Genomic DNA, 22,968 nt, shown 5'->3' with positions numbered 1-22,968 from the left:
TGAAAGCGCATTCTCCCGCCAGTTTGATTTTTTTTAACTTTCAAAACAGAACATCATAGAGTTTATAGTAGGTGCATGAATGAGCAATAATCAATAGAAATGAGGGCCCCAAATCGATTTTTGCTTAAGCCTGAGTGGCGACGCATACGGGGAGAGGTTGAGCTTTCAGTCCCCGCCCCTTATGCAAATGAGGAGGTTTACCCGGATCTGGGAGCTGTTCTGCTGCAGATATTTGCGTGGCCCCTCCCTGCTCGTTTGTGGCGGTTATAACAGGATTTGGACTGGCGCGAAAAACGCACTGCGGGGCGGAACCGCAGCTCGCTACTTGTTGGCTTTTTAAGCGACAACTAAAACAAAGCCAACAAAAGAAAAGAGGCCGCCGAACAACTCGACTCGAGCAGGTTTCGGCTCGTGGACTTTACCAGTGGATTTGTGGCTGAGCTGAAATTTTGCGGTCGGTAAGTAGTAGTTGTAGCCTAATTTGTGAAAGTTTGGTCGAGGTTAAGTGGAGTTTTGTTCGAGTTCTGAACGGACCAGTCTCATCGCCAGTAGCAGTAGCTACCCCCGAAATATATTTATAGAACATTATGTAATATAACGTGGCTAACTTACTGCAATGTCTCCCCCAGGTTCAAAAGGACCAAACCCAGAGAGGATTTTTGTTTTACTGCCAGCCGAACAATGGAGTTCGACTGTTACCAGCATTATTTTTTCGACGATTTTGACACCGAAGAGGATTTCTACAATTCGACCGCCCCAAGCGAGGACATATGGAAAAAGTTCGAGCTGCTGCCCACCCCTCCCATGTCGCCCATCCGGACTTTGCAGAGCGGCGACGGCAAACTGAGCTGGTTGTCCCGAGTCCTGGGTCAGGACGACGAGTGCGAGGGTCAGGGGCTGCTCCGCAACCTCAGCTCCATCATCATCCAGGACTGCATGTGGAGTAGTTTCTCTGCCAGCAAGCAGCTGGAGAAGGCGGTCCACGGCCGGCAGTCGACTCCGCCTCAGCCGCCTCCCGGAGCTCCCCCGGGCCCGCAGAGCCCCGCGAGGCCGGCCAAAGCGCAATGCGTCTCAGCGGCGGACTGTGTCGACCCCGCGGCAGTCCTCACCTACCCGGCGAGTAGCTGCAGGAAGACGGCGTCGTCTGGCTCCGAGTCACGGAGCGACTCTTCCGGTAAGAGCGCAGCCTGACCTCCGAATCGATGCGTAATGTGAAAACATTGCCGAGCCCTTGTGATTTATCGGGATTTGCAGCACACGGCAGCAAAGCCACTCAACTTTTAGATCTCTCCATTTGGTGGACGCCGATTGACTGCCACCAGGTCCCCTCATTACAATTGCTGATGAATGTTCCTTGTGGTCCATGACAAAGGCTTGGATTCTTCTCTGCTCCAATGCCTCGAGGCTGCGTGGGGGAAATAGTGATGTGCTTGCTTGGCTGTGGAATGCACTTCCTATTGCCACCTCATTTGGATTGCTGCTGTCCCCAATGCAGTGTTTCTCAACCTTCCGTGAGCCACGGGGAAACAAATTGACATGAGAATAATTTAATGGCACAAAAACGTGAATAATGATGATGTCATTTATCTCTGTTTATCCACAAATTTACTTATTTTGTGTAATCGGGGGTCCGTTGTCTAAAATACACATTTATTTAATTTTAATGGAAGAGCATGTATAAGTAAAGAAAGGTAATTAGAGGCAATTAACTACAGGTGTGGCTCATTTACTGAACTCTGCAAGCAGCCAATCATATAACTAGCCATTATTAGCACTATTGAAACCATGACTAGGTGGAAAAAGAAATATGCATTTTTTGTAGTAGATAAATGTTAATTTTCACATATATTAAGTGAAAAAGGATAATTAGCGTCACACACTTCATGATCTTGTGTAGGACTGCAACTAACGATTATTTCAGTTATTGATTAATCTGACGAGAAATTTTTTCCAATTTATTGACTAATTTGATTACAAAAATAGTTTACTGTTCAGAAACGGGACATTGTTTCAAATTCACAGTGCACAAACATACATTTTGATTCGGATACAGGTTTGGTCTGTTATGTGAGGAAAATGGGCCAACAAAATAAAAGTATTTGTTTTTATTTTGGTTCAAAACAAAAATACTGTGAATAAGAAGCAATTTTGTCCTCATAAAATGATCCAGAATTCTTCCACATTATTATACACACTCATTTATATATAAAAAATAATAGACATTTACTGGTTCTTAGTCATTGTAAAAGCAATTTCATGCCAACATATTTCATGTCTAATGTTACTATTACTTTTATGTAATATTAAGTACCTTTTTTCAAAACTAGTCAAGCCAGCATCAGCGACAATTGTTCATGCTATCCATGGCAGAACACGCAGCTAATGTGGTGAGGCCCACTTCAAAATAGTCTGATACACTGACATTAGTGCCGTGGAGCACTTTTATTTTGTAGTTGTGCAGGCGTAAACAACGCAGTGTTGTCCTGAAATCAGCCGCTAATTAAGGATGCTTGAAAATGACTTAATTCATTTGTACATTCTTTTATTAGCGGCCGCTCTAGCATTAGCAGCTATCCCTTAGCCGCTAAGCAAGCAAGATGGCGAGAGACGTTGGCTTACTTTGTTAAAGGCAGTTTAAAAGACGAAAATGAATGCACACTTTGATGCTGATAACCCGACACGGTTTCCGCTCCCGATGCTAAGCTAAAAATACGCAAATTTTCACATTGATATTCTCTTGATGCTACAACTTTAAGGCTGTCTTTGTGAAAGATGGCATTGGTTGTCACAGAGAGCCTTCTATTCAATTTTTATTTCTGTGTTTCATTTCCAGATGACGACGAGGAAATTGACGTTGTCACGGTGGAGAGCAAGCACAACCAGACCCGACTGGCGAGCGTCCGCAGGCCAGTGACCCTCACGGTGCGTGCGGACCCCTGCCCCAAACGCTTCCACGCCTCGGTTCACCGGCAGCAGCACGACTACGCCGCACGCTCCCCCGACACCGACGAGGACGATGATGACGAAGATGATGATGATGAGGGCGACGAGGAGGAGCTTCAAAACAAGCGTACGTGTCCGGCACCCAGCCGTCCGACCTCCCCCTCGGGAAGCTCCTTGAACTCTGATGCGGAGGACACGGACCGCAGAAAGAATCACAACTACCTAGAGAGGAAGAGGAGGAACGACCTGAGGTCCAGGTTTTTGGCCCTCCGGGACCAAATCCCTGGTCTGGAGTCCAGCAAAACCCCCAAGGTCGCCATCCTGACGCACGCCACGGAATACCTCAAGGAGCTGCACGCCAAAGAGAAGCGACAGCTACAAGAGCGCAAACGCCTCAAAGCCCGGCAGCAAAATCTCCTGCGCAGATTAGCTGCACTAAAGCGGTCTTGAACCTCCAAATAGGAACTTTTGCCATTTTTGCAAAGCCACAGTTTTTATATGACAACATGCCTCGTGTTAATAACCTCCAATTGTGTTTGGAATAGATGAATTGCTGCCCCGAGCCTGACATTCGGGTTTGTCGTATCTCAGCGTTGTGGGGTTTCTTTCCTGTTTTGCACAGTTAGGATCATGCAAAAGATATTTTCTGGTATGCTGTGATTGGAGCTGAGGGACTCCAATGTGTGTGTTAAGTGGTGTGACGTCCTTCACAATATGAGTTAAATCGAGCGGAGATGACTTCATTCCGTCGTTGCACATTCATAATGGAGTGGAGTGCCGTGTATCATGCGAGTGTGTTTGCTTTTCGTCTGGCTGTTCGGATTTATCTGTAAATAATAGTTTATTGCTCCTGGTCGGAGGAGCATGACAAAATCATCAATTGTTGCTGAGCTTTTACTCTTATGTTTGATTTCCCATCAGGCGTTGAGGAGCCTCTATTTTGTTTAAGAAAATGTGGAGTAAAAAAAAAAAGCACACAAAAAAAAGTTTGATACGTTGCACTGCTGTACTTTATACTCACACGTCACTTTGTGAACGCAATGCATCTCTTGATTTTGGTTGATTCGAAAGCATGTTCATTCAACAGCAACATTAAATTTTGATACCTTGTTTGCAACTAAACAATTTGTCGTTTGATATCCTGCCATCAGCTTGTCCTTGAGATTTGCCCTTGGCAAGCATGTACTGCTATGCATCCTCCTCTCTGCAGTGGCTGGCTGCATGGTAGGTTTCACTCGCACACACTTAAATGCACTTTTGGCATCTTTCGAACAGTCCCAAGGGAGTGGTGTCAATGGACCTCTACTTGCATCCAACTCGATGCTATTTACAGACGGGACGTTGTACAACGGTACTTGGGACCTGCATTTTCTTGTGGTCGCTAAGACGTGACCCACTTTTTCAGTAAAAAACAAAGAAAAAGCATTTTTAGGAAATTGCATTTGAAAATCATACAGTACTTAACTACACATGCTTGTGCACAGTGCCTTTCAGAGCACCTTAAGAAGGTGAGACTGAACATGACAACTGAATGTATATTGTGATCTAAACACGGCCAAAGCCTATAAGAAATCTCCAGAGGGGGGGAAATAAATAGGTACATTTATCACCTCTTTTTTATTATTATTATTTTTAGTTGATACATTCCAAATAAGTAAAACTTAATTTCATAACAATTATAACGTTATAGTGGTAACGCCACATTGCAAAAAAGTCATGCTACAAAGGCAGCAGCCATGGCTAACGTTAGTATACAGTTATGCCCCCCCCCCCCTCCATTGCTGTGGTTACTTTCCAGATCACCCTCTCATTAAGTGAAATCTGTCATGTAGAAATACCCTATATAAACAAATACTTAGAGGCATGTTTTTACAGCATCTTTTTAAAAAGAAACTCACAATCTTACAAACACATTTACCGTATAACATGCGAGAGTGCAACAGACAACAGAAATGTACAATGAAACATTTACATCGTCTCAAACTAAGGGTACGAAGTCCGTGCACTACACTGCGAGTGTGTTTGTTCGGAGAGACAAAGTGCGCTTCACTCCCATTAATTTCCGAACGCAGCAGTGTGTTGTGTAGGCTAGTAAGTTGTATTTATTACTCAGCTCATTAGTACTCAACATGCTAGCCCACACAGCTAGCTAACGTCAATGTTAGCCAGCCTAAAGTGGTGGGTGTTAAAGCCCCAGACCTAGCACCACTAAACCACAAAGAGGGGGTGGGGGGGAGAAATCGACACTAACAAAGAAACAAAACCATAATTGCAGTAAATATCTACAAATATCTTATTAAATAGAAAAAAATCAAAATAAGTACGGCGCTAATTTAGCATGTTGGAACAATCCTGTATTTTTTTTCTACCTATCCCCGACTCACCCATTAGGTGTGTGTGACCCACTTCTGGGTTCAGATCCATCAGTTGAGAATCACTGCTCTAAAGTGTCCTGTATAAATATTTCAATGGAATTCTGTATTATTCGACCAGGCTTCTCTAACTACCAAAATTGGTGAGGTTGTATGCTTGTTGAGTTGTGTAAAATGGTGTTCATTTGAAGGATTGAGTGTGAATACTTTCACTATTTTCCACCTTAATTGACACTCATTTTGTTTGCACATCCATCTGGCTGTCCCGATGGTTTGAAAACATCTCTGCGTCCATTTTGCTACAGTGCTCGTCCAATTTGGGGTCACAGGTTAGATCAGAGGTGGGCAATCTCGGTCCTCGAGGGCCGGTTTCTCACTTCCAACACAAGCTGATTCCAATCAACAGGATGGTTATCAGGCTTATGCAGAGCTTGCTGATGAGCTGATCATATATCAGCTGTGTTGGAGAACGGCGACATGCAAAACCTGCAGGACTCCGGCCCTCGAGGACCACTTCTGGATTAGATGGAGCCTATTCCAGCTTCTGCCCGGAACTCAGGAAGTACGGTTACAAACAGTTTATTGGTGACCGTGTTGATGACCCCGCAGACGAGTCCCAGCAAGCCCGGGTGACTCCGGCTGTGGAATTCTCAGTCAGTTGCGCTTTAGAGCACAGATTTATTCAGGTACAGCCTGATGGACGAGCCCGGCACACCCTGCGCTCCAAACGTCTCACGCCTCCTTATCGGTGGTTGGTGTTTCACCTACTTCCTGCGCACTTTCACCCCTCAGGACACATTTTCAGCTGAGAGAAACCGAGTACAAAAAATTCAACAACCCACACTGAAATTGTACATTTTGACTCTACAATCCTCCGCTACTTTTCTTTTATAGTTCAAAAGATATTTTGACATATCTTTCGAAATAGTTTGTTAGTTTTTGACTACAAAAATACTACAATAGAATCTAAAAGAACCTATATAACAATTTCTGTGTTAGGTTTTTAAAAAGCCGTGGATGACATTCAGTAATTTTCAACAAAACTATGCTGTGCTTCTGATAACATCTCATTGTTTGCCAAATCAAAAAAAGTATTATCTCCCAATATGGATGAATAACCGCACACAAAGATGGGCATTATTTATTTATTTATTTATTTACCTAGATTGGCTGGCAACCAGTTCAGGGTGTACCCCGCCTGCTAGCTGGGATAGGCTCCGGTACCCCCCGCGAATCTTGTGTGGAATAAGCGGTTAAGGAGATGGATAGATTTATTTATTTAATTATTTAATTGATAAAGATGGACATTATGAACAATGAACCTACAGCTGTAGCTTTCGATCATTTTCACCAAAAACTAAACAATTCTGACAGCTTCCTGCTCTTCTCTCAAATGTATTGTCTCCAAGTACAGTACTGCAAATTGTGCGCTGCCATCTAGTGGTCAAGAGTGTAATTATACTCCAAAATAGACGAGAAATAGAATTATTCACTGTACAAACAAAGCTGCAAAATAGAGGAGCGGTGAACTGAGAAGCCACGATGGAGGGGTTATTACTACTGTATGTAATTTTCTCTTTTAAACTTCTAAAATGCTAACATTTTACACAAAATATCACGCAAATCCTTTGTTTTCGTGAGATTTTCTGTGTGCTGAATTATTCTACATACATTATAAAAAAACTATCCCTAAACCAGAAATGGAATATTACGTACCAGTTCAATTCTGTCACTGCAGCACATTTGCACACCAAGCATTTTACATTTTCTTTTTTGGGGTGAGCTCAAATTATCTTTTAAATTCATTTAAACAAATGAAGACATCTGACAATTCAAAATGTGAACCATCACTTCATTTTGTCACCAGTGGCTGCCGGTTGGATGGTTAAACTTTTACTACACCAGGAAGTGAATAGTATCAGTGCTTATATCCTCTTTGTTTACATTCATGTGGCGAAACAGGCTGCTGTTATCCTTAACTCAAAGCAGTCCAGATCCAAAGCGTCCTGTTTCCAAAGACTCATAACGACTCTTGTGTGTCAAAAAGCACATTTTCCTGACGAGTACCAGTCCCGGAAGATATTCTGCTCTGCCGGTTCAACTCTACAAACTTGCCAGACCAGAAATTCGGCTCTTGAATTTGAGTCTCGCCCACACAGAAGTTTAGAAGTACACATGAGAGCACTTTCACACACAGACACACACGCACGCGCGCGCGCACACACACACACACACACACACACACACACGCACACACACGTCTAGAATGTATGGGCCTCTTTTATTTTAGGCTTTCCAATGTGGGAGCCACAAGGAATCATTTTATGCATGCAAAGCTTTTTGCTTTTAAATACGTGTATTCTTGCTTCCCTTCCATTATTTGAAGGAGCACTGATCTGGCATATTTGAATACACAACGAGATGTGTGTGATCATGGTGGGACGGTTGAGAATAGATGATTTGGCTTTGTGGAGAGGCTTTTTTTTTTTTTTACTTTGTACTTCCTCTTTCCAATCTCATTTCTTAGACAAAGTGCTTTTTTGTGTGTGTGTGACATGTAGATGTGGTGCAATCACATAGAAGTGGTAGCCTGGTAGAAGAGTGACAACATAGTCTGATTTGACCTTTGACCTCAGAGTACCTGTCATTTCCCGAGGGAATCAATTAGGTTATTTGGACTCAATCTCAACTAAATGCAAAACTATTTGTGTATCTTTACCTGATTTGTACCTGGCATCACATCGGTTGCCTGTTGGTTTGAATTTTTGGGGTGGGTTCGGGTGTGGGCAGAACTAAACCCATGCAGGTCGGATTAACATAATCTGATATATGATGCATGATCAATAACAATTGACTATATACAGTATATAAGGTTTGAAACAGTATGGGATTTTTTAATAGGTTTTAGGTAAACTAATGAGTACACACTCACATGCACACACACACACATACACATTCTCACCCACATACAAAAAAAAAATATATATATAAATATTTTAAAAAAAAGGAGAGCAATGATGATGACATGTCAAATACTGAGCTCTAAATAAATAAAAATAAATAAAAAATAATTAAATAAAAATAGACACTTCAATGTTGTTGTATGTGGCGCAAAATGCAAATTTTACCTTATTTTATGCCTTAACATATATAGTAGGCCGGTATATGGAAAGAAACCCCATTGTTTGCAAAGGCCGGTACAGTAGCATGTGTATCGGAGGCGCTGCTGTGTTGGGTAGAATCAGGCAAAATTTAAATCTAAATGTCTTCCCCTTTCCAAGCAACCTACAGTTATGAAGCTAACGTGTGCTGATAACATCAACTTCACCTTTTCAGGCTTTTGAATTGAGCAATGAGATCAAGTGCATCTCCATTCTTGGAACGAGGGAGGATAAAGTTTTGCAACATCCGCTAGCTTGTGCTGAGTCTCTTCCCTCTATAGTTAAAAAAACACACAAACGCACCCGAGTTTGTTGGGCAATATTTCTACCATTGTTGACGGTTGTCTTCTACCTGGCTCAGCTTTGCACTCTGTGTTTGAGCGAGGCAGTGTGAAAAAGGACCACAAACAGACCGCAGTGGTTTATGACTCCAATGGCATTCTTCCTTATCAATGACCTCAATTTTTTGCAAAATAAAGGCGGAAGATAAATAGGTTTATCCTGCGATAAGATCAAACTTACTGTGTGTAAATGGCGGGAGCGTATTAACCACCCATTGTGATGCTATGCAAAGAGATTTGTGGCGGTTGCATGCTGGGCTGAAGGAAGAAACTTGCTCAACACTTTCGCTCACACACCCTTTCCCTTTAGTCTATTTTCAAGAGGCTGACGGTCAAGGAAGCTGCAGGAAACACAAGCGGGAAGAGATGCTAACGGCCTCTGGGTTGGGGGCAAATAAGGCACACGCAGGTTTAAAGAAACTTTCTCCAGTCATGCTTTACTCTCTCCCTGCCTACTGACCCACATTCCAGCAGGATTGTGTCACTGGAACTGAGCCGGTAGTCACTACTCACGGGCATGCGAGTCATAATCTTTATCCCCCGTCTTACTGTCGCTCCATGTCAGCCTCTCCCACACGCTCCTTGTTTTCATCTACTTTATCGACGTCCTATCTGACAATGGCAGTTTGTTGCTCCCCAGGTATGTGTTTGCTGATCTGGGTCACGCTTCTTTACTCAGTTCCTCCGAGCGTGCGTGTCCCTCGCCCTCCCCATCCGAAGGTCAGCGTTACATAACAGTGATGGTTCTGTTGTAACAGGCTTCATGTGTTCCGCTTTCACCGGGCTGGTGTTAAACTGGTTTTTGCCTTGTGATGGCGTTCAGTCAATCCGCCGCTTTCAAGACTAAATAAACAAGTTCCTGTTTTAGCACCTGTTGGGTTTTGTTTGGATTCTCTGTAGATGATCAAATAGTGGTCTTGGCTAGCGATGGGCAAAACTATTTGATGTCGATGGACAGATTGGGTGAGCTGATAGACAGCGATAGGTCTCTCTCTGGTATGTCTTTCTATCTTTGTCCTTTTCTACACGCTAACTCAGGGGTCTGCAACCTGCGGCTCAGGAGCCACATGCGGCTCTTTAGTCCCTCTCCTGTGGCTGCCTGTGGATCTCCCAAAAAATTAGCATAAATTGATATACATATTTTTATATATTTATTTTTAGATAAAACATTCTTTAAATAAATTAACGAGTTTGCTTAAAAAAAAAATTAAATATTCAAAATAGGTCGGAGTCCACATTTTTAAGTTATCAGAAAAAGAGAGACAATGGGATTTTTTAAAATGGGTTTTGGGTGAAAAAAGAAAAAAAAGAAAAAGAAAAAGAGAGACAAAAGGTAGATGAAAAGTAGAGGAAAAGCAGAAAATTACCATAAAATTGCCAGTTGAATAAAACAAATGTCTACCATAAAATATCTTTGGAATTGCCCCATAAAAAAAGGTTAAAAATAGGGCAAAAATGAAATATTTAGAATGCAATTAAAAATGTCCAAAAAACAAAAGAAGAAATCCCACTACCATAAAATGCCCACAATATTTGAAAAAATTAAATTAAAAGAAAATTGATAGCAAAAAAAAAAAAAGCTGAAAAAATCCAACAGCGGAAGATGAAAGGTAGAAGAAAATGAATGTCAAAGTTATGGTGCAGCTCTAATTAGAACTTCAGTAGATTAGACTAACACTAACACAATGTTTCGTTCATCATAATGTTCAAATATTTTGCGGCTCCAGACAGAATTTTTGTTATTTATTTGGCCTAAAACGGCTCTTATGACAATAAAGGTTGCTAACCCCTGAGCTGGTTAATCATAACATAATTTAGTCCAAATTACAACATGTTCTTATTTCTAAAGAGACAATATTTTGGTTTGCATCATTTCTTCAAGCTCGGTCGGGTTCAATGTGTCAAAGTTGGTCAAGATAAGTGTCTTTTTTTTTTCTTTTTTTTAAGTTAGTTTTAATTATTTACCAGTTATCAGGTTGGTTCTGTTAGTTTTTATTGTTTTTAGTTATTTAATAAATGCTTAGATTTAGTTTAGTTTGAGAATTAGTTTTAGTTTTTTATTACTTGTGCGCAATATTTTAAAAATGTTCATTAAAGTAATGACCAAAGACTAAAACGAAGGATATTTTTGCTATAATTATAGTTAGTTTTAGTTAGTTTTGTAAACATAAAATGTAGTTTCAGTTAATTTATTCGTTTTTTCAAAAAGCATGTCAGTTTTATTTTATTTCGTTAACAAAATAGTTTTTCAAATTTTTATTTGAGTTTTATTTTTTATTTAGTTAGTTTTAATTATTTATCAGTTATCATGTTGGTTCTGTTAGTTTTTATTGGTTTTAGTTATTTAATAAATGCTTAGATTTAGTTTAGTTTTAGTTAGTTTGAGAATTAGTTTTAGTTTTTTATTACTTGTGCACAATATGTTCAAAATGTTCAAAAATTAATGACCAAAGACTAAAATGAAGGACATTTTTGCTATAATTATAGTTAGTAAATAAATGCTTAGATTTAGTTAGTTTGAGTATTAGTTTTAGTTTTTTATTACCTGTGCGCAATATGTTAAAAATGTTCAAAAATTAATGACCAAAGTCTAAAACGAAGGACATTTTTGCTATAATTATAGTTAGTAAATAAATGCTTAGATTTAGTTAGTTTGAGTATTAGTTTTAGTTTTTTATTACCTGTGCGCAATATGTTAAAAATGTTCAAAAATTAATGACCAAAGACTAAAACGAAGGACATTTTTGCTATAATTATAGTTAGTTTTAGTTAGTTTTGTAAACATAAAATGCAGTTTCAGTTAATTTATTCGTTTTTTCAAAAAGCATTTTAGTTTTATTTTATTTCGTTAACAAAATCGTTTTTCGAATTTTAGTTGGAGTTTTTTTCGTTTTAGTTAACTAAAATAACCTTGGATAACACAGAAGGCTGATGATGCTCTACATCTTTGGTCAAGGTCAGGAAATAGAAGTAGTAGAATTCAATTGGTGCCTAACCTTTCAAAAACTGTGTCAATGTGTTTCTCAATTTATTTATTTAGTTTTATTCCAAACAAAGTTGTCAGATAAATTTGCTAAATTAAAACAGTGACAATGCAGGTTCTTATTATGTTTTAATTTTAATTTTATCTGCAGGCTTGGATGTTTTATTTTTATTTTGAATGAGTCTTTCATAAAAATGTCCTTATTTCTACTGAAATCACTTAAATTTGTATCAAATTAAGTAAAAAAAAAATGTTAATCTGGAAACCGTCTACTATGTGATGTTACTTTTGGGTGGATTTTCTTACCTGGGTTAAAATACAGATTGTAGTGTTAATTAGGGCCATGTGGCCATGCAATGTCAGTGCATCAGACCTATCAATTTGCCTGTCTAATCTGGACGTAATCCTAATCCCGTTAGTGTAAACACTGCTGCCATCTGTGCCTGCGAACACCATGGTGGTCATTATAACAAACCCATCAAAAGGCCTTCAAGATGTCACATGCGTGAGTGTTAAACTCTCATAACACAATCAGGTTCTGCAGGCGAGCCAGTTAAGGATCGGCAATTTATAACAAAGTGACATCATCATAAATAATTGCACTTTGACTTGCGGTTTTGATTTTCTCCGTGACCAAGCTTGTAACTCATTTTACTTTTTTATCAAATCAAGTTTCCCTGTTGAAATGAATTGAAATGCCATTAATCCGTTCCAGCCCTAAAACTATCACACTGTAATCTGTAAAAACATAGAGAACAATTTAATGAAATGAAATGGCTGTATAATGTGTATTTTTTTTTACGCTGGGACTCTCTTAGTTTTGCCACCCTGCACTCACATGAGAAATTACCAACATCGGGTCTATAAACTAGAGCTTTTAGTCTTGGTTCTATTTAATGCTGTGTTCTCAATTGTAGTTATATAACAATGTTATATAACATAAAAAAATTATTTAAACTTCTTTCAAAACGTACGCACCATGCCTGTTTTCTCAATTTCATCATACGATCATCTTTGCTGTTTGCAATTGCAATTCATTTGAATGTGGCTGTCACTGGGGTAATTTGCGGCTCATTAAGTAATTAAATCACAACACAATTTTTCACACTCGCTGTGTTTGTGATTTGCAGGAGATGACGACAAACTCCTCAGAAGTGATTATGAAGCCTGCCAAAGAATTTGAAGCAGCTGCAGCAACACTTCCTGCTAATTTAGGTCCATCCCAGGTGTGTTTTCATGTTATGACGTAACCACTTACAGTAACTGCTGGAACAACCAGCCAACAGCCATTTATTTATTTTACATAATGACAGACTGACCGTTATTGAGCAGGAAGTTGGATGACACGCCTGGCGCAAAACAAAAAGATGGATTCGATTTAATGCCAACAATATACAGTAGCCTATGTTGTTTTATTTTTTAAATGTGCATTTATTGTGCTGAATATAGAAGCATGGTGGGCTAGTGGTCCTAGCTGGTCTGCCTCACAGTTGTGAGGTTCACAATTCCAATCTCGGGTCTGGCCTCCCTGTGTGGAGTGTGCATGCTGACATCGTCCTTATGTTGTTTTTTATGGGCCTTGTCACACAGTCCAACACACACTTTTTCTCCCTTACAAATGCTACTGCCACCATCATATTATAATTTAACTAAATTTTTGACAATATAGTAGTCAACGTCCTATTTTGGATTTTTAAAAAAAAAAAAAAGTTTTGGGGGTGGGATGTCAGTTGGAGAAGATCAGTCACTTCTTTGGCAAACTTTTCAACAACGGGGGGTGCAGAAAGTTGTTTACTGGGAAGGGGTGAGCTTGGCTGTTTCATTGGATGCTCGGTTGTGCTTTGTGGGGGGTCGGCTCCCACTGGCTGCCACGTAATTCGAACCCTGAAATCAATAGTGGACCAGCCAGGACAAAAACTAGCACTAGCACTAGCATCGGGGGTAGCAATTAATCCTTGATCTGTTCATCTAGTATCTAATATACTGTGTTGTACATTACTGTAGTATAGGTAACGACCAATCATGGCCCAGCTTGCAAATATCACATGACAAAACTCAGAAAACAGGTGAAACATGATGGTCATTACTTGAGCCCTGAGAAACTGTGATGTCATTGTCAGTCGACAGCAAATAGCAAAATGGCCGCCCCAGAGATGGGATAAAAACGGGTGGATTTTATGTTTCACAAATGCGATGTTAATCAGAGTATCGTGTTTAGAGTAGTGGGGACGAATATAAAATTTTGGGGTTTGACTTCATGTTCAATCATTTGCATTGAAAGTAAATTACACACATGGGAATCCCTGGAGCACCAAATGCTACTCACAATTTGATTGCTAATTAGGTAGCAGGCTAAAGGATGCGAGGTATTAACAAACATGGAAATGATTTGGACTGAGAAGCAGTTCAACTCGCAGCCACGCTACTTTGTCAGCCGGCAGATGTTCCATTGTTATGCTCAGTGGTGTAAAGTTGCCTCCGCTAAAGTTGGGACTTGGGCCGCATCTTTTCAATGTTGGCTCATTGAGCGCTGTCGCCGCCAACCCCCAACGCCTTCTGCACCCCCAAGCCACTGAGGCAAGCGGATTGGCCCTCCCCCCGCTCCAACCTCCTGCAAACCTCATCTTTGTTGCCCCACAACCATTAAAACCATTAAAGCCTCCACCCCCACAAACACACTACTTTAGTGCTTGTGTTCTTTGTGCTCCCCAATGGGTAAAGCCTAATCTGATGACCACCCCCGCTACCCCCACCCCCATACACATCAAAAGCCAATTTATTGACCAATTACTGCATTGTGGGAGTACGCATCAATATGCATTTGAATGCTTCTAATGCAGATAACAACCTCGAAACTCATGTGGTGTTTTTGATCAGTGTATGGTAGAGTTTACAACACCTTTACTCTGTCTGCCACACTGGAGTTTACGTAATAAAAATGCCTCCCGCTATACAACCTCTGTATTACGCGCCCTTAGCCAAGGCCCAGGAAACGCACAGGCAGCACACACTTCCTGTTTTTGTGTTGAGCCAAATGGAGGCAGGAAGTGAGACGAACTGCTGTTCTGTGACTTGAACCCGCAGACGCAAGTGATCTAGAAGGGGTTCGGCCGGACAATCGCATTTGAGAGAAGCGATGGAAACAAATTGAATTAAATCACTCCAGTGCTCAGCGGATGCTTTTAGTGGTGGGTCCGCGACGTGTGACCTTCATGCGGTTCTTCTTCCCTGGAGGGACGCGATCACACATCTCAATATGTGCAGTACTTTGCCACTGTAGAGAATTCAGGTCTCTGTCATTATTTTGAATGTTTGTTTTTACGACAACAATTGATTTGATGCCCTAATTAGAAAACAGAAAGACACTTTTTATTCCTTACTGTGTCTAAATGGGCTGGTTATTTTTTGCAACTTCTGCGGATGACCCCACAAAGTAAAAAAAAAAAAAGATGTAAATAGTGTTAGATATTATAACAATTTTAATACTTCATTTTCATTTATTAACCATTGTTATACATTGTTTTAATTCTTTATATTAACCTTGTCGAAATGTTTTGTGGACGTGGATAGCAGGTGGTGTTGATCTCGGTATAATTTGACCTTAAGTTGGGACATATTATTTAGTCTAAAAAATTCCTTCTCAGCGTTTTGTGCGAAAACACATTTAGTCCTTGAACAGAATCTGTCTCGAACATACGCCCACACCTGACTCTGTTTTCGCCATCGCTCATGGAAAAGTACCCAGAGAGTATGTTTTGTCTACAAATGAAAGAGAGGCGGTCGGTTTTAACTATAAGAAGCCATTTTACACGCGGAAGAGACACATTCGGCACTCTGAAGTTCCACCTGTTATGTGATGTTCGGAGCATGTCACGATGTCCAGAGATCTCTGTTAGATTAAATTCATTTTTGCAAAGGTGTTTTTTCTTACATTAAATCTGTCTTCAAGTTTTGGAACACGCAAAGAGGACAAATAATTTTATTCCTCTTTCAATAGAGAGAGTTAAGGTCAATAACAGTTGAGATCTTGAGGGAAATCTTAGGCTTTAAAGTCATGGAGAAATGTGACCCAGGAAGTATTGCCAAAAACAGGCTAGCAAGATATTCTGCGTTCAGCCTATAAATTTTCTTTACAATAGTATGTTTTATGCAACCGCAATAGTCTAAACACAGACTTCTGATTAATATTGCGCTTGTGGAATATGAATTAAGCTACATAATCATCCCGTTTGTCCATCTCAGGGGGCAGCCATTTTGTCGCTTGCTATCGACTGAAAATGGCATCACAGTTACTCGGAGATCACAGCTCAGATTCACAGATGAGCCGTGATTGGTCATTACCTGAGCATGAGCAAATAGTGATTACTAAACCTACGATTAGATTATTTTTTTTAAGTACCTTGATGTGATCACATTTAAAAAAAAATATATATATATTTAAATTAACATCAAAGCATTCTACAAACTTTTAAACACATTTCAGTCATCCATCCATGCAGTCTGTACTTTTTTTTTTTTTGGTAAGGTTGAAACAGTACTTCTACTTTTACCAGAGTATTTATAGATTGTGATCACCTTTGCAAATTCTGTAACTAACAACAAAGTGAAGCTATGTTTAAAGTTCTAAGTGTTATTCACAGTCTTGGCTAGCTCCAGGGCATATTTTGTTTTGGGGGTGGGGCTTTTATCAGGGGTAAGTGTACCCTCTTTGTTCTGGTCCACTCCACTCTCATGCTTGCTTTTGTCCCCACTCACTGAGACAGGAAGGATTCTCTCCTAGATTCTATTCTATCGGGCATGTTTCCAGGGCAACCAGTGCAGGTAGTTTAGAGTAGGCGAGCCTCAAGAGCTCTTCTCTGTTTTGTTTTGTTTTTTTGGCTGTGTGTATTTTTGGTCGAGCATTTCCCGCCACTGAGGCTGCAGAGGGAGGGCGTGGTCACAGACGGCATGAAGAAAGGCTGGCTCCTCACAGCCTCGCGCCAAAATGCCGGCGTTATTTAAATCAGCTCGGTGGGTGCGGCCCAACTGTCTCGTGTCCTGTTAACCCTCTCTCTGGCTTCAGCCTGCCAAGCAAAAACAATAACAAATGTTCAATCATCTTTCAGATCGAGTGTATTTTTTTAGCCTACTTTTAAAATGATCAATACTGTTTTTAGACGCCAGGGATGTTCATACCACTTTTTTTTTTTTTTAAACCAATACACTACTCACTGATACTGATAGCAAGTAACTGATACCACTAGTACTTTATACACTTGATGATATAATTTGTAATGAAACAATGTCTGCGGATACAAGGCAGAAGAGTCACTCTGCAAAGGGGAATTTCAGAAAAAAAAACCACAAACAACTCACTCTGATTTAAGATTCCTTTGTAACTAATAAAATGTAATTAATAATATTAAATAATAATACATTTTAGTCTTTGTTTAAAATAAAATGAAAAATAATGCAGGTTAAACAACAACAATGACACTATGAAGCTGGAAAATGATACAGCGGTAAAAAAAAAATATCACTGTAAAACACAATAAAATACAACCATCCGTAGGAAAAATACCATTTATATTACAAAATATGGTTATAGGTTGCCTGTACTGCATTCAACAGGCAAAACTATCTCAGTCAATGAAAGCAGTTAAATGTGTAAAGTTTGACCTGTAAAAAATAAATAAAATAAAACGCAATATAGTGTTTTGATAGATTATCTGCAAAATAAAATATATCCGAAATATACATTATTGCATATAAACCCCCTGCTAGCGCTTTCCTTCTCTGTTGATGTTATTTCTTTTGTCTGCAAAGGGAATGAATGACCTGAAGAGCTGAACAGAGCACTCAAAAGACTCGCCTGTCCTCTACTGCCCTCTAGTGGCCGCAAGAGACACCACAAAGCGCATCATTTTAAAAATGTCTGAATTTGATTATTTTATGTTTTAATGTAAATAAAATTCTAATGAATGTAAACGATTTTCTCCCCCGGCCCCAATCTTTGTTGTTGTGTAGGTACAGCTTTCTACGCTGGCCGCGTCCAATTATATCTGGCTCACGGTTTTTTGGGGTGTGTGGGAGGGGGGGGGGGGTTGTTTTGTTTATTAAGAGCCCCATTAGCTCCTGACACATCCCAGGAGCTAATCTTCCTGGGGTATTTTCAAATTCATTACAATCATTTCAAATAAACCTATAAACATATACACACCTACACTCACACACATACACTAAACAACAACAAAAATAAATAGAAGCAAATGAAAGGTCAATACAGTGAAATAACATTTGTAATACAATCAAAATAAACTTCAATTATTTTACAATTATCCCCAATAGAAATGACAAATCCAACACTTTAGCTCATTGTTCCAATGCTCACATAATATAAATAGTCTTATGTCATATTAATCATTGTGTAAACAAAAAAGTTGCAACTTCTTTTTAAAACTTCTCTTATTATTTTCTAATAACAAAAATCCATGTAATGAATTCCATGCAACCATAGCTCGATAAAATACAGTTCGCTGCTTTTTATAAGTTATATACATAAAGGCAATACACACCTTGCTTCATTAACCTGAAGTGTCCCATAACCATGATAATCTGAAAAGAAAAAAGAAACTTTGCCATATATAATTTCTGGCGTTTTTGTTAAAATATTATTTCTAATAAATGTTATTTAAATTTTTCGTTAATGAAAAAACAAATGATGATTAGGGATGTCTCATATTTACTGTATTAAAAGTACCTTGATGTTCATGGTCTTGCGTCAACACAAAATATTGAAATGAGCCGTTATGCTTCAAATTTAATTTTGTTGTGCATATCGATTTAGTGATTGGCCCATACGACCAAAATTAATTCGGCAAGTAATGAAAACAAACAGTGGCTGTTCCCACTACTGAAAAGATTAAAAATATATATTTTAAATTTTTTTATATAGTTCCCCAAAATTTTGGCGCCCCAATTACCTCTAATAACCTCCAGCTGTGAACGTACGTGCGTTGACGTGCACATCAGCGAGGCGAATCGGAACGTGACAATCATGACAAGACATGTTTACACTTTGTTGTGTGCTTTATTACTTTTTGGCCTCGGTTGCTGCAAAACGGGAACCGACGGCTCACCGTCAAGGCGAAATAAATTACCCAGATTGAGCACCCCAAAATCCAAACCTGACACAATCCGAGTGAGCAAAGCCACTGGTGGGTTGCCTCACCACGACCCAGCTGTAGAAAACAGCGGGCTCCGCTTGACCCGCCTTCCGGACGTCTCCGTGACCTGTTCCGCGTTCGATGTGGTCGTCCGGGTCAAACCGTCATTCTACGGATTCGGCGCGGATGAGTCGGAGCTGCGACTTGGCCCGAGCTGCCGGAGCAACGGCGTCCTGAGACCCCACGGAGACTTGCTCTTCACATATCCACTGACGGCGTGTGGCTACCGGCAAGAGGTAGATTCTTTTCCATCATACGTGCAATGGCCGAAATGACAACTTCGTTTCCCACTCCGGCAGGGGCCACGCGACTTCTTGGTCTACAAATTCACTCTCCATTATGAACCTTCCACCGAGAAGTTTCCAAGCGGAGCGTCTCGGATTGACGTCGACATTGAATGTCGTTATCAAAGGTACGAAGAGATGACAAGAGAGCACACTGTAGGCCTATTTACGTAGAATAAGAATATATCAGTGACGGGCAAACATTTACGTAGAAGAAGAATATATCAGTAACGGGCAAACATTCTTAAGGTAGCCACAATTTAGGACCAAGCATTTTCAAACCAAATGTAGACCGTAACAAAATGCATGCTCTAAATAATTGATTTTTGGTGACCCCCGTGGGGACACGGACCATGAATGTCAGAACATAATTTACAAGATTATTAACTTGTTGAATGATTAATCTATTTTCATTGTTACATTTAGTTATTCGACATTTAACTTCACGTAACACGTGATTGGTACTGATTGCGTAAAGATGTGCTGTTATCACCCTGCTTTAAGATATTCAGTGAAATGTATGACAAACTAAAATATAATGTTCATTTATGTACATAAATAAAGGCTATGAATGAAGGAAGGTTTACTGGAGGACAACATGTGTTGTGATGAACAAAAACATTTTTAAAAAACAATTTATGGCAATACATTGAATATATCTTTGTTGGTTACATTTGCCTGGAATACTTGGTTAATTGAACACTCCAAATTGTCCATAGGTGTGATTGTGAGTATGGTTGTTCGTCTCTGTGTGCCCTGCGATTGGCTGGCAACCAGTTGAGGGTGTACCCCGCCTACTGCCCGAAGCCAGCTGGGATAGGCTCCAGCAACCCCCGCGACCCTTGTGAGGAAAAGCGGTCAAGAAAATGGATGGATGGATGGACTTTAAGGTTGCAACTGGTACAATCCAAGTGGAATGAGTCAGACTTTTCCCACCTTCCTTAAATGCAGCATGAGACCAAGTGTGGTGCATTAAGCCATGTCTGCCATCTAGTGGTTAATTGGTGATATTACAAGTTAAATACACTAGGGTTTTGCAGATTTCCCCTCAACGTACTTTATTTTACCCCCCCCCCCCCATTTCTATGTTCCTCTATCTGTGCCAGTGACTGATAGACATAATAATTAAATGCTCCGCCACTAGATGGCAGAATTTATAATTAACATTAAATTAGTAATAATTATTAGCTTGCAAACGTAACATTTATTTGCCAGACTTTAAAAATGAGCTCCATAGAGATTGAAAAATGAAATGATTTGCTGTAGGAAAAATGTCTGTCTGCACATTGTTTAGTAGCCTATGTTTATCATATTTTCTTATATTACCTTTGCCAAGGTATCACCATGTATACCAACTGGCAGTCAAGCCAACCTGGACAACAGCCCTTGTGCGTAAAACTCTGAGAGGCCAACCAAATGAGTTCCAAATCCATCTTATGGATGGTAGGCCCAAATACAACACACGAGTATGGCGGCGCTTTACATTCAGTGCATTACGTCACAGTAAACCGTGTGTCCGATTCAGATTCATGGAGCAAACCGGTCAAAAATCAAGTGTTCCATCTTGGCCAGGAGGTCAACGTCCAAGTCTCTGCTTCACGTCTGCCCGCTGGAAGGCGACTGTACATCAACTACTGCTATGCTTCACCAGACATGGGCTCGTACCGATACACAATCATTGGCAATTTGGGGTACGGATTGTGGACAGGAGGATCGCCAGTAATTCTCCTTGGTGTTCCATTTGTGATGTCACCTTCATGCCTTTCACAGTTGCATGCTGGACAGCAAGCGAGACCCCGGAGGGGCGTCTCACTTCGTCTCGCGTGCTAACGGGAGTCTGAGATTCTCGTTCAAAGCCTTCCAGTTCATTTCTGACCCGGACTGTGAAGTGAGAATCGGCAGTTTGCGCTCACTGTCTTAAAGGGGATGTCAACCTTAAACATTTGACAATAATGTGTGACCTTAGTAGTCTAAACATGACATTATGACGAACTCATTCACTGCCATAGGTTAATAAAAAAAAAGAAGCTTATTAAAAATTAGGGGCGATTAAATTAATTAATCACATGACTTCACTTGTTAACTCACGATAAATTATTATTATTATTTTTTAATATCTGTTCTAAATGTACACTATTTTTTTTCTAGGTATTCATACTCTTAACAAAAGTGGAAAAAAACGTTAAACTAATAGAAATGGTTAAAAATATTTTTTGACGTTTATAGCCGTCAATGGCAGTGAATGAGTTAATATTGCACGCGTGGATTATGAGTTATGCAGCAAAATTCAGCTGTTTTTTTTTTTTTTTTTTTTTTTTTTTTTTACATCTCAGGGGGTGGCCATTTTGCCACTTGCTGTCGACTGAAAATGACATCACAGTTGCTCAGGTCTCAGGCAACGACCAATCACAGCTCACCTGTTTTCTGAAGCGGAGCTGCGATTGGTTGTTACCTGAGCAACTATGATGTCGTTTTTACTAAGACGTGACAAAATGGCTGCCTTTTAATATTGATTCAAAACTGCTGGATTTTGCTGCTTAACTCATATTCCCCTAATACTAGAATGTCACATTTAGACTAGTGGGGCTACTTAGAACATATTATTGTCAAGATTTCTTTTTTTTTTTGGGGGGGGGGGGCTTTGTCTAGGTTGACTTCCCCTCAAAATCAAATGTGATTTAAGGTCTTTGTGTTCAGATCAGCATTTACTGCAAAGTATTTGCCACATCAAAAGAGCCAAGTCCAGCGCAGAAATCGTGCACTTATGGAGAGGATAGGTGAGACTTAACTCAAAATTAATTTATTATTAAGCTTTTGTAAGTGGATGTGACATTTCTCTTTTTGTTTTTAGGTGGCAGGCCCTTTCAGGAGATGACTCCATTTGCAAATGCTGTGATTCACAGTGTACAAGCGCAAAGTCAAAGAGAATGAGTACTGAAGGTTTAAAATATTTTTAACCCCCCACCCGCAATAGTTTTAAGTGAAAATTTTGATCCAGACGTTTCTTTTTGCAAAGGTTCCGTAAGCAGCAGCTTGTTGGTTTCAGATCAGCCACTTGTTGCAGAGGAAGGCTTACTGCATGTCGGGAGACTCGACAATCCCCTGCTTGAGGACTTACTCCAGAATGAAGGTGAAAAAGAAAGATATAATGGAAGAGAAAGTGTCATTCTAGAAGAAAAGAAGAAAAAGTCAGAGAGAGGTTCACGAGAGTTCACAGAGGTTGGATCAGGAGATGAAATTGAGGAGGAAGAATTTAAAGGAGCCAAACGGGCAGTCCAAGAAGATGAAATCAAAGGGGGAAGGATGGAGCACATTTTGGCATCGCAAAGAAATGTGCCACCATCTGATTCCAATGGCGACGAAGGAATCGTGAATCCGTCGAATGGAACTCAAGAGGCTACAAAAACGCAATCCTCTGATGTCCGCAATAATCAGCAGGCAGACGATCAAGAGCTGACGACCTGGTATTTTACATGGACGTAATGTTACATCAATCTTCACACTGACACCTCAATAAAATTGGACATGCACTCAAGCGATGCCTTTTTCAGTTTCTGACAATGAAGCACCGCACATGTAGATATTGATGCTGTGTAAAACATAAATAAAAACAATGCAATGATTTTTAACCGATATGCTACACTAAATCAAGATATTTAAAGGGGAAGTCAACCCCCAA

At 40.0% G+C, this 22,968-nt stretch overlaps 2 protein-coding genes and 1 long non-coding RNA gene across 5 annotated transcripts; all 3 read left to right on the top strand.

Moving 5' to 3' along the window:
• The first annotated feature begins 265 nt into the window (after positions 1-265).
• Positions 266-4,068, top strand: LOC144040121 (protein L-Myc-1b-like). The gene is made up of 3 exons (XM_077554015.1): positions 266-458; positions 630-1,174; positions 2,834-4,068. The coding sequence occupies exons 2-3, from the start codon at positions 682-684 to the stop codon at positions 3,391-3,393; spliced, it is 1,053 nt and encodes a 350-aa protein (XP_077410141.1). The 5' UTR covers positions 266-458; positions 630-681; the 3' UTR covers positions 3,394-4,068.
• Positions 4,069-9,362: 5,294 nt separating this feature from the next.
• LOC144040083 (uncharacterized) lies at positions 9,363-17,770 on the top strand. The gene is made up of 3 exons (XR_013289640.1): positions 9,363-9,457; positions 12,931-13,026; positions 17,606-17,770. It is a non-coding gene; the product is annotated as an uncharacterized LOC144040083 (long non-coding RNA).
• A 992-nt stretch (positions 17,771-18,762) lies between these two features.
• On the top strand, positions 18,763-22,824 carry LOC144039901 (zona pellucida sperm-binding protein 3). 3 transcript variants are annotated; one of them, XM_077553723.1, is made up of 8 exons: positions 18,764-19,241; positions 19,305-19,417; positions 20,626-20,732; positions 20,815-20,980; positions 21,060-21,177; positions 21,987-22,066; positions 22,141-22,220; positions 22,306-22,824. In XM_077553723.1, the coding sequence occupies exons 1-8, from the start codon at positions 18,837-18,839 to the stop codon at positions 22,770-22,772; spliced, it is 1,536 nt and encodes a 511-aa protein (XP_077409849.1). In that variant the 5' UTR covers positions 18,764-18,836; the 3' UTR covers positions 22,773-22,824. The 3 variants fall into 3 exon arrangements, with proteins under 3 accessions (XP_077409942.1, XP_077409849.1, XP_077409805.1); XM_077553679.1 differs by having other exon boundaries at positions 22,141-22,229; XM_077553816.1 differs by lacking the exon at positions 21,060-21,177 and having other exon boundaries at positions 18,763-19,241; positions 20,815-21,008; positions 22,141-22,229.
• The last annotated feature ends 144 nt before the right edge of the window (positions 22,825-22,968 follow it).

Source organism: Vanacampus margaritifer, chromosome 1 (assembly GCF_051991255.1).
Source record: "Vanacampus margaritifer isolate UIUO_Vmar chromosome 1, RoL_Vmar_1.0, whole genome shotgun sequence".
NCBI lineage: Eukaryota > Metazoa > Chordata > Actinopteri > Syngnathiformes > Syngnathidae > Vanacampus > Vanacampus margaritifer.
This window is presented reverse-complemented; position numbering and strand designations above follow the sequence as displayed.

Bases quoted from the DNA above. Each gene is read 5' to 3' on its own strand.
- LOC144040121 (XM_077554015.1), top strand. From the start codon at position 682: ATGGAGTTCGACTGTTACCAGCATTATTTTTTCGACGATTTTGACACC. The intron at 1,175-2,833 runs GTAAGAGCGCAG...TTTCATTTCCAG, and splicing joins GTCACGGAGCGACTCTTCCG to ATGACGACGAGGAAATTGAC.
- LOC144039901 (XM_077553679.1), top strand. From the start codon at position 18,837: ATGACAAGACATGTTTACACTTTGTTGTGTGCTTTATTACTTTTTGGC. The intron at 20,981-21,059 runs GTACGGATTGTG...TGCCTTTCACAG, and splicing joins ACAATCATTGGCAATTTGGG to TTGCATGCTGGACAGCAAGC. The intron at 22,067-22,140 runs GTGAGACTTAAC...TTTTGTTTTTAG, and splicing joins TGCACTTATGGAGAGGATAG to GTGGCAGGCCCTTTCAGGAG.